This window comes from Cotesia glomerata, linkage group LG7 (genome assembly GCF_020080835.1).
Source record: "Cotesia glomerata isolate CgM1 linkage group LG7, MPM_Cglom_v2.3, whole genome shotgun sequence".
NCBI classification, from domain to species: domain Eukaryota; kingdom Metazoa; phylum Arthropoda; class Insecta; order Hymenoptera; family Braconidae; genus Cotesia; species Cotesia glomerata.
In genome coordinates, this window is record NC_058164.1 from 18,568,250 (window position 1) to 18,579,854 (window position 11,605).

Here is an 11,605-nt window from a genome sequence, read left to right on the forward strand (position 1 = left end):
TTAATTACGTCTCTGGCGTTTAAATATTTTACAAATTTTATGCTCGTTGGAATTTGAAAAGTTTTTAATGTACAAACAACCATTTTTGTCTGGAATTATACAGTGTAATTGTTGAGTTCCTGTGATCGGTTTTATTTTTAAAAATCTTTCATTTAAATCATTTACTGCTGTTTTATAATCCTCTTCTGGGGAAAACTTAGTTATGATGTTTGGCAAGTTGTCCGGATCAGAAGTCCATTCAAAGAGTTCTTCAGGCATTGTTATTTGTTTGTCAACCGCAAGTTGGAGACTTGCTCTTGCTGCATATCGTTTAATGGTACCACCAATACCATCACATGGACCTTTGCCATGGGCTGTCGCAAAGAAATGCCATTCAGCAGGAATGTCGAAATCCTCTTCGTGATAGTATAAATTTACGAAGTTTTTAAAGTTTTTAAATTGTTGAGGAGCCCCGTCAGAAAAATAATAAATTTTGTTACAACGTTCAGGAAGACTTTTCACATAGTCAGTTATTAATTTGATAAAAACATGTACGGCAACGGCATCATGATTATTACAATCTGAAATAATTACTAAACTTTTGTGTTCAAGTTCGCCATTTACTTTATAATAAATCACTACTGGGAAAATTGTTGCTTGATTATTGTTCCAGTGAAAACCAGATGCCGCGTTTTGCACTACGAACGCGTAATTTTCTGCAAAATCACAAATAATGATAAATTCATTTGGTTCTAATGTTTCTCTCAATGTTTTCAAAAATTTTGCTTGTTCTTTAGCAATAAATGAGTGAGGTAGAAGAGTTTTCAATTCAGTACAAAAATCTTCAACAAATTCTTCTATAGGCTTAATAATAGTTTCTAAACTGCTTCTCGGTTTAGATATCCAATACTTATATGTAATATTCTCAATTTCGTGATTTTCAAAATATGTCAGTAAAAGGTTACTCAACTCATCTACCCCTGGACAGTTTTCACATCTCCCTGATTAAAATTATTGATTGAAAACAATTGAAAAAATTTTGAATTGATTTTAATTTTTTACATAAAATTGAAAAATATTGACTGAAATTGAGACATTCGAGAATTGAATTTTTTTCAATAATTAGAAGCCAAATAAGAAACTATTCAAAAAAATTCAGACTTCTTTAATTTCAATTGCTTTGAATTCCGAGCATCGAATTGAAAAATATTCAAAACAATTCAAACCAAAAAAAATTGAATCTTTCTCAACATTTACTAGTAAAATTGAAAATTATTGAAAAATGATTAAAATTTTATGGTTCCAATTACTTTGAATACTGAGTGAATATGAATTTTCAGTTCCACGATTTTATGAATAATTCAAACAAATTAAAAAAAACTCGAAGAATTGAATTGTTTTCTATTTCTTCCAACAAGTTAATATATTTTTAATTTGTGATTTTATGAATTATTCAATCGAATTTAAAGAAATTCGATTGATTGTATTGTTTTCTATTTTTCCCAACAAATAAACGGATTATTGAATTTACGATTTTATGACTAATTCAAACAAATTTAAACAAACTCGAAAAGTTGAATTGTTTTCTATTTCTTCCAACAAATTAATATATTATTTAATTTGTGATTTTGTGAATTATTCAATCGATTTTAAAGAAATTCGATTGGTTGTATTGTTTTCTAATTTTCCCAACAAATAAATGGATTATTCAATTTAAGATTTTATGAATAATCTAAACGAATTCAAAACTTCAAATTATTTTCTATTTCTTCCAATAAATAAATAAATTTTTCAATTTACTATTGTACGAATAATTCAAACAAATTTGGACAGATTCAAAACTTCGAATTATTTTTTATTTCTTCCGACAAAGAAATAAATTTTTTAATTTACGATATTATGAAAATTTCAAGCGAATCTAAACAAATTTAAGATATTGAATTGTTTTCTATTTTCCACAATTAGTAAATAAGTCATAAATTGAGGGTTCTTTGAATAATTTCAATACATTGGAATAGATTGTAAATTTCAAGTTATATTAATAACTTTCTGTGATACATAAATTAATATTAAGGTTATAATCAAGCACAAACATTCAATAGTTTTTAATTTTAAAAAATGAAATAAATTCAAAGAATAAAATAAATTAGTTGTAGCTAAACATAAATAATTCAATAATAAAAAAATCATTCTGATAATTCATCACTCTCGCTCCCAGCTGGGTATCGCAAAAGTCGACATTTATTTTGATTCTTAGTAACATTATCTTTTATTTGATCATGCTCTTCTTCATCTTCGGTTTTATCATCTTCTTTTTCATTGTCAGAACTGCCTTTGTCTTCATAATTGTCAATAATTATTTCAGCCGATGGTTCCTCAGTTTTTTCTCGATCTCCTTGGAAATTAATTTCTTTCCCATTTCTTCCGTTTTCCAACCCATTATCATCAACTTCCGAGATAACTTCGCTTTTCGAGTCTTTTTCAGATACTTTTTCTTTTTTTCCGTGATTCCCCTTCAATTTGGCAATCAAAGCACTAATATGGCCTTCTAAGTTTCCCGAATTAAGCGGAATATTACGGCAAGATTTACTCGACTCATACAAATAATTCGTCTCAAGTATCTTTACACTTCTCTCAGTGAGCATAACTGAAGATGATTTGCTAAGATGTGAAATGAATCTACTCCAATTTGTATATGATTGCCAAAACTTTTATGGGGCTAAATTTATGACATTTAATGTTCATTCTTTATTGCATATGGTACAGAGTGTACGGAAAAATGGTCCATCATGGGCAACATCGACGTATGCATTTGAAAACAATATTTACAATTTGAAACAAAAAGTTACTGGTCCAAATGGTCCAATAAATCAAATGGCAAATAGGACATTACGTAACAATAACTTTCAAATAATACTACACGATGAATGTAACGAAACATGTCGGCAATTTTGTACTAATATTATGGATACCAAACGAGAGAAGATATCAAGGTCAGTACGGTCAGTAAATGGCGCGATATTGTTAGATGACGTAATTGGAGAAGCTCCGAAAAGCTCTGTTTCTTATTATAATCGATGCCTATACAAAGAGAGAATGTATCATGGTCAGCTGTATACTTAAGCCAAGAAAACGAATAATTCATTTATTCGGTTGACAGACGGAAGAATGGCTCAAATTATTCGATTTTTATCGGAGAATAATTTAGCATGGATGGAAATTCTTATTTTAGAAACCGAAAAAGTGGAAGGATGTGACCATCTATGGAGAATTTGGAACCGTAAACCTGAAAAAGTGAAATTACCTGTAACCGTCATACAAAAAAAGATGATATCTATGTCTATTAAGGCCCTAACTCACAAAGAAAACAATTTAAACTATTTAACCATACAGCCAAATGATTTTGAAGTACAGTAAAAAAAAAAAGTTCATTTTCAATTTGCTATTAAGGAATGTTTCACTGTATATAAATGTAAAATAATCAAGTAAAGTTAAGTGATAATTACTGTAAGATTTTTTATTTTAGTCTTGTATTATTTATGTAATTAAACACATAAAGAATAAATAATAAATATAAACTAATTGACAGTAGTGCAATTCCCCGTAGTTCCTGACGACTAGCATTATTTAGATACTATAAGACTAGAAAAAATTCTTCTTCTTAAACTAATTTCAATATGATAAATTGATGGTAAGATAGAGAAAATAAAATTTCGACATTAAGTTTTATTTATTGATAGAAAAAAATTGGAAATTATTAAAAATTATAAATGAATATTAATAATTTTTTATTCAAAGAGTAATCGGATATCAAGTGTTAATTATTTGTAAAAAGAAATTGAAAAACATTCGAAATTGCGAATGAAATTCAATAATTTTTCATTTAAAAAGCAATCAGATATTAAATTCGATTTAGTTATAGAAAACAATTGAAAAGTATTCAAAATCACAAATAAATGTGAGTAATTTTTTATTCACTGTACGACCGGATATCGAATATTAATTATCTATTAAAAATTATTCGAAGGCATAGGAAATCGCAAATGAAATTCAAAAATTTTTTTTCAAGAAGTAATCAGATTTTAAGTTTTATTTATTTATAAATAATGATTGGTAAGTTTTCAAAATTACAAATAAATTTCAATAAATTTTTATTCATAGCATGATCGGATGTAAAGTTGCATTTATTAATAGAAAACAATTCAAAAGTATTCAAAAATACAAATAAATTTCAATTATTTTATATTTACAGTACGAATGCATATCACGTTGTATTTATTTATAAAAAAAAATTGGAAAGTTTTCAAAATCACGAATGAATGTGAATAATTTTTTATTCACTGTACGACCGAATATCAAATATTAATTATCTGTTAAAAATTATTCGAAGCCATTGGAAATTGCGAAGGAAATTCAATAATTTTTATTTAAAAGTAACCAGATATAAAGTCTTATTTATTCATAGAAAATAATTGAAAAGTATTCAAAATTACGAGTACATTTCAATAAATTTTTATTCACAGTGTGATCGGATGTATGTTTGCATTTATTCACAGAAAACAATTCAAAAGTATTCAAAAATACAAATAAATTTCAATAATTTTATATTTACAGTACGAATGCATCCCTGATTAAAATTATTGATTGAATAAAATTGAATTGGATATGATTTCAATTATTTTCAACAAGTTGTATTTCACGATTGATTCAGCTCAGGCAAAAATGAATTTTTCCGAATAGATAAATAGTTTAAAGATTTTAAACCTTTTTAAGTATAAAAAAAAATTAAGAAAAATTCAAATATTTAATTGTGTTCAATGGATTTGAATAGATAAATAGTTCATGAATTTGGATATAATGCGGAATTAAAAAAAAATAGAGAAAAATAAATGATTTTAAATTGTTCTCAATTGTTATCAATGAATAAATAAGCCTTTATATCCGGTTGTACTGTAAATATAAAATTATTGAAATTTATTTGTATTTCTGAATACTTTTGAATTGTTTTCTATGAATAAATGCAACTTAATATCCGATCATACTGTGAATAAAAATTTATTAAAATGTACTCGTAATTTTGAATACTTATCAATTATTTTCTATGAATAAATAAGACTTCATATTTGGTTACTTTTTAAATAAAAAATTATTGAATTTCCTTCGCAATTTCCAATGGCTTCGAATAATTTTTAACAGATAATTAATATTTGATATTCGGTCGTACAGTGAATAAAAAATTATTCACATTCATTCGTGATTTTGAAAACTTTCCAATTTTTTTTTATAAATAAATACAACGTGATATGCATTCGTACTGTAAATATAAAATAATTGAAATTTATTTGTATTTTTGAATACTTTTGAATTGTTTTCTATTAATAAATGCAACTTTACATCCGATCATGCTATGAATAAAAATTTATTGAAATTTACTTGTAATTTTGAAAACTTACCAATCATTATTTATAAATAAATAAATCTTAAAATCTGATTACTTCTTGAAAAAAAATTTTTGAATTTCATTTGCGATTTCCTATGCCTTCGAATAATTTTTAATAGATAATTAATATTCGATATCCGGTCGTACAGTGAATAAAAAATTACTCACATTTATTTGTGATTTTGAATACTTTTCAATTGTTTTCTATAACTAAATCGAATTTAATATCTGATTGCTTTTTAAATGAAAAATTATTGAATTTCATTCGCAATTTCGAATGTTTTTCAATTTCTTTTACAAATAATTAACACTTGATATCCGATTACTCTTTGAATAAAAAATTATTAATATTCATTTATAATTTTTAATAATTTCAATTTTTTCTATCAATAAATAAAACTTAATGTCGAAATTTTATTTTCTCTATCTTACCATCAATTTATCATATTGAAATTAGTTTAAGAAGAAGAATTTTTTCTAGTCTTATAGTATCTAAATAATGCTAGTCGTCAGGAACTACGGGGAATTGCACTACTGTCAATTAGTTTATATTTCTTATTTATTCTTTATGTGTTTAATTACATAAATAATACAAGACTAAAATAAAAAATCTTACAGTAATTATCACTTAACTTTACTTGATTATTTTACATTTATATACAGTGAAACATTCCTTAATAGCAAATTGAAAATGAACTTCCAATGTATTGAAATTATTCAAAGAACCCTCAATTTATGACTTGTTTATTAATTGTGGAAAATAGAAAACAATTCAATATCTTAAATTTGTTTAGATTCGCTTGAAATTTTCATAATATCGTAAATTAAAAAATTTATTTCTTTGTCGGAAGAAATAAAAAATAATTCGAAGTTTTGAATCTGTCCAAATTTGTTTGAATTATTCGTACAATAGTAAATTGAAAAATTTATTTATTTATTGGAAGAAATAGAAAATAATTTGAAGTTTTGAACTCGTTTAGATTATTCATAAAATCTTAAATTGAATAATCCATTTATTTGTTGGGAAAATTAGAAAACAATACAATCAATCGAATTTCTTTAAAATCGATTGAATAATTCACAAAATCACAAATTAAATAATATATTAATTTGTAGGAAGAAATAGAAAACAATTCAACTTTTCGAGTTTGTTTAAATTTGTTTGAATTAGTCATAAAATCGTAAATTCAATAATCCGTTTATTTGTTGGGAAAAATAGAAAACAATACAATCAATCGAATTTCTTTAAATTCGATTGAATAATTCATAAAATCACAAATTAAAAATATATTAACTTGTTGGAAGAAATAGAAAACAATTCAATTCTTCGAGTTTTTTTTAATTTGTTTGAATTATTCATAAAATCGTGGAACTGAAAATTCATATTCACTCAGTATTCAAAGTAATTGGAACCATAAAATTTTAATCATTTTTCAATAATTTTCAATTTTACTAGTAAATGTTGAGAAAGATTCAATTTTTTTGGTTTGAATTGTTTTGAATATTTTCAATTCGATGCTCGGAATTCAAAGCAATTGAAATTAAAAGAAGTCTGAATTTTTGAATAGTTTCTTATTTGGCTTCTAATTATTGAAAAAAATTCAATTCTCGAATGTCTCAATTTCAGTCAATATTTTTCAATTTTATGTAAAAAATTAAAATCAATTCAAAATTTTTTCAATTGTTTTCAATCAATAATTTTAATCAGGGATATCACGTTGTATTTATTTATAAAAAAAAATTGGAAAGTTTTCAAAATCATGAATGAATGTCAATAATTTTTCATTTTCTGTACGACTGGATATCAAATATTAATTATCTGTTAAAAATTATTCGAAGGCATTGGAAATTGCGAATGAAATTCAATAATTTTTTATTCAAAAAGTAACCAAATATGAAGTCTTATTTATTCATAGAAAATAATTGATAAGTATTCAAAATTACGAGTACATTTTAATAAATTTTTATTCACAGTATGATCGGATATTAAGTTGCATTTATTCATAGAAAACAATTCAAAAGTATTCAGAAATACAAATAAATTTCAATAATTTTATATTTACAGTACAACCGGATATAAAGGCTTATTTATTCATTGATAGCAATTGAGAACAATTTAAAATCATTTATTTTTCTCTATTTTTTTTTAATTCCGCATTATATCCAAATTCATGAACTATTTATCTATTCAAATCCATTGAACACAATTAAATATTTGAATTTTTCTTAATTTTTTTTTATACTTAAAAAGGTTTAAAATCTTTAAACTATTTATCTATTCGGAAAAATTCATTTTTGCCTGAGCTGAATCAATCGTGAAATACAACTTGTTGAAAATAATTGAAATCATATCCAATTCAATTTTATTCAATCAATAATTTTAATCAGGGCTACCCAAATAACATAGAAACGATGGAGATTTACATACAATCAAACTCAAACAATCACTATAGTGTGTAATGGATATATCTGTATTTCTTGTTAGAGAATGAATATTCGCACCTGAAACATTTGTGATTTAGTTAAATAAAAATTCACACATTTATAACTGTTAATGAATTTGATAATTACCAAGCATCATTAACTTAACGTTTTGATGGATCGTACAGACACAGATGGTATGTGTTCCACTTGCCCCTGCTAACACACAATGTTTAGGTCGCAGAGAAGCAAATCTCGAAAATCTAATTTTCTCTGCAGCGTTTATTTCCCGAAAACATTGGTATAATTCTTTTAAGTTAGACAGGACAAGTCTTTTTTGGACGGGTACTTGATTACCATCATCATTTCGAATTGAAACAAAATCTTTCATACCTGGCATCGGAGCACTGTACTCATCATCATTATAAAAATTTTCAACTTTCAATTTCACTTGATCTGCAATTTTTCTCCCTATAAAAAAAGATGTTGAGTAAGTGAGTCTTCAGTTGTGTTTAAGACATCAATTTAATGCTATATATACCTAACTAGAAATGATATTCGCGCGCAAGCGCGCGCGTGCAAGTAATGCTTTAGTAATAATTCAGAGACCCGTAATCAAATCTTTTGTGCATTCACTTGTTTGATATTTACTAAAATAATGGATACTCCGAAAAATTATTCCCAAAAATAATCCTCTCAATAAAAATATATAAAAGTATTGAAGTTAGTTATAAGTCGAAATTCGCAAAAACCGGGCCACGATTTATCATTGGTTAAAATTAAGGCGCGCGCCTAGCGCACTGTTTAAATTTCTAGTGAGTATTTAAATAGGATTATCATTTTCGTAAACGTCTAGTAACACGAATCCTATGTACACTCATTATACCACTATCAGGAATGTTACGTGCAGATGAAATAATAGAAAACACGTCTATACATATTTCATATATTAGAGCATCACTTATTATAAGTTCAGTAACATTAGGGATAATGTAACTTCTCAAAGCTCGATCAAGGTGTGAAAAGATATCCCATTAAATATACACGTAAAACTCGAGCTGTTTCCTTAAATTTTCACAGCTCAGCAGCATTTCATAGCATTATTTCAATCAAAGATGGGTTATTTTACTTAGAATTGAATGTTCCACAAAACTACCCATCGTGGCGTAATCGTAACTCACACTGGCGAGGGAGTATGGACCACCAAATCCAATTTTTTCATAAAATTTACGTTTTTCTGTCCTTTTCTCGTCACTGAGAAGAGCTACGAAAAACATTTGAATAACTAACTTGTAGTAAATTTGATTTTCTATAAAAAAGATCCCGAGCACTAAATTGCTAACATCAATATTTCAGGAGATATTAACATCTTAAATTTTTGTATAGTTTTAAATTTTTATCTACGACCACTTCCAAACAAAACTGTTGTTCTTTCATTATCTATTATGACGTCTTTAACAAATTACTTCTTTTAAAAAATTAGGAGAATTACAGAAAATACAGGGTATTTTATTTGTCAAATTGATCACTTTTGAACTCGATCCTTTTTGATTTATTCGGCTGAAAAATTTTTGTCCTTTCCTACACTACCAAAAACTGTTTTTAGGATTTTTAAAAATTTTTACCCAACCCAACAATGAATGAATTTTTTAAAAATTGATCTTCCGGAAACGTATCATATAGAAAATTTTTGTTTTCAAATGTATTTTCCAAAAAAAAAAAAAAAATACCAAAAAATTTTCAAAGGTCAACTTTCAGCGAAGCTATAGACTTAAAAAAATTTAATAAAATCGTTCCATCAATAATCTGCTATTTTTTAATATGAAAAAGCGTGCGAATGAACCTATTGACATATTTCTTTTCTTTTAGTCTTTGTTTCTCATTACCCTTTACGAAAAAGCTGTAACAGGGAAAATCGAACTTCCCGGGGTCATTATCGACCCCGATAATTGACGCACGGTAGGTAAGGGTTTTCCCTTACTTTTCGATTTTTGACAAGAGTTTCGACTTGTCACCGGGCGTGCTAATCAAGAGTCCCCACTACTGTTCCCGGAAAATGAAGCGGGGCATAACAATAGGAAAGTTCGAGAGCCTGAGCTGAGGGTTATAAAAGAGCGAGCACGAAAAACATCGAGGCTTTTTCCCTTCTGGAAGCCAGTGGCCTTTTGCCTTTTGTGAATCAGTGACCTTGTTGAGATTAGATAAGTCAAGAGAGTGCAGTTTTGAACGCCGACGATAGAAAACAACTACTGAGGAGTTTATTACGGTATTTGGAATTGGACAAGCCCTGACCGGAAGCTAACATAGTGGTTTGAGACGACAAGATGCCAAGCGGCGGAGCCAGCTAAGTTGGACCGGAGTATCAGTCGTCGTTGGATAAAACAATAATTGAGTCTCCAGGTATTTTCGATTAATTTAGGCCAAAATTGATTATTAATTTAATTAAGAGGCTGAAATAATTAAAATTAATTTCTCGAGCGGTCATTTTTATATTAGCAAGTTTTGTACTTTAGAAATTCATGCGCCAAGGTCATTTAGCTAGTTTTGTTATTGGATATTTTATTTTAAAAGAATGAGATTAATAGTTTATTTGTGAATTTACTGTAGATAATTTAATCAGTAATTTATTATAGGCCTGCTGGCTATAATAAATTAATTTAGTTAATAATTTTCGAGATATAAAGAAAAGTAAATTTGAATAAGAAATGAAAATGCGTAATTAAGTCAGTGAAGGTCATTCTAGAATGTATGTAGTTAAGAGTTGTATTGAGACGCTTAGGATTCGAATAGTTGATGTTTAGAATTTTGTTTAGGAAGATTAAAATTAGTAAATCCTGTAATGAGTTCAGTAGAATTTATTAATTGAAAATATTAGTAGAAAATTTAGTAAGTGAACTAGTACAGAAAATTTAGTGATTATGTAATGTAGTAAAATTTATTTGCAGTAAACAAGTGTTATGTAAAATTTAGTAGATTATGATAGTATTGTAAAGTTTTGGAAAATTAAATTTAGGCCGGTGGATAAATGTAATTGAATTGTTTAGTTAGAAAGTGCTAAATCAATTATTAAATAATTGATTGAATTTAAGGATAATTTATTAGATAAATTCGATAAGAAAATTTGGTGAATTTGGTAAATTTAGTTAATCTGAGATTAAATTTATTTAAGGAAAATTGGTTAAAATTTTATTTAAGAAAATTTGAGAAATGAAGTTAACGTCCGGTGGATGATTTTATATGGAATTTAGTAAGATTATATGGTATTCCGTCAGGTAGACGAGGTTGTTTATGTGAAATTAGTTCAGATAATTGAATAATTAAGAAGTTTTTATTGGGTAAAATATGTTGTTTGTTATTCCGTCAGTTGGACGAGGGTTTAAGAAATTAAGAATCTAGATGCGTAATGGTCTATGATTAAATTTAGAAATTAGGAATCTAGATGCGTAATGGTCCATGATTAAATTTAGAATTTAGGAATCTAGATGCGTAATGATCTATAGTTGAAAGAATTTAAGGATATTTAGTTGTAAGTTTTGGCAAGTGCCTGCGTAGGTGAGAGGTCCTCACAATTAAGTAATTGATAAGTTAATTTTAAGGGTAATATTATTAAGGAATTTTGTTAAAATTAAATTGTTTATATTAAATAAATAATTGAATTGTTAATTGTTAATAATTGTTTCTCAGTATTAATTTTTCAGCCTTTCTCAACTTCTCACGACCCGATCTTTCCTTCTCATGCTCCCCGGTTTCTGGGACACCGAGTAT

At 26.8% G+C, this 11,605-nt stretch overlaps 1 protein-coding gene across 1 annotated transcript; it reads right to left on the minus strand.

Moving 5' to 3' along the window:
• Window positions 1-9,385, minus strand: LOC123269717. The gene is made up of 3 exons (XM_044735552.1): window positions 7,991-9,385; window positions 7,844-7,921; window positions 1-560 (listed from the first exon to the last, which is right to left on the minus strand). Exons 1-3 carry the CDS (start codon window positions 8,238-8,240, stop codon window positions 1-3), a joined length of 888 nt encoding a protein of 295 aa, XP_044591487.1. The 5' UTR covers window positions 8,241-9,385.
• Window positions 9,386-11,605: the final 2,220 nt, after the last annotated feature.

Coding starts and splice junctions, on each gene's coding strand:
- LOC123269717 (XM_044735552.1), bottom strand. CDS start 8,240: ATGCCAGGTATGAAAGATTTTGTTTCAATTCGAAATGATGATGGTAAT. Junction 7,922..7,990: donor CGTTAAGTTAATGATGCTTG/GTAATTATCAAA, acceptor CAAATGTTTCAG/GTGCGAATATTCATTCTCTA. Junction 561..7,843: donor TTGTTTGAGTTTGATTGTAT/GTAAATCTCCAT, acceptor TAATTATTTCAG/ATTGTAATAATCATGATGCC.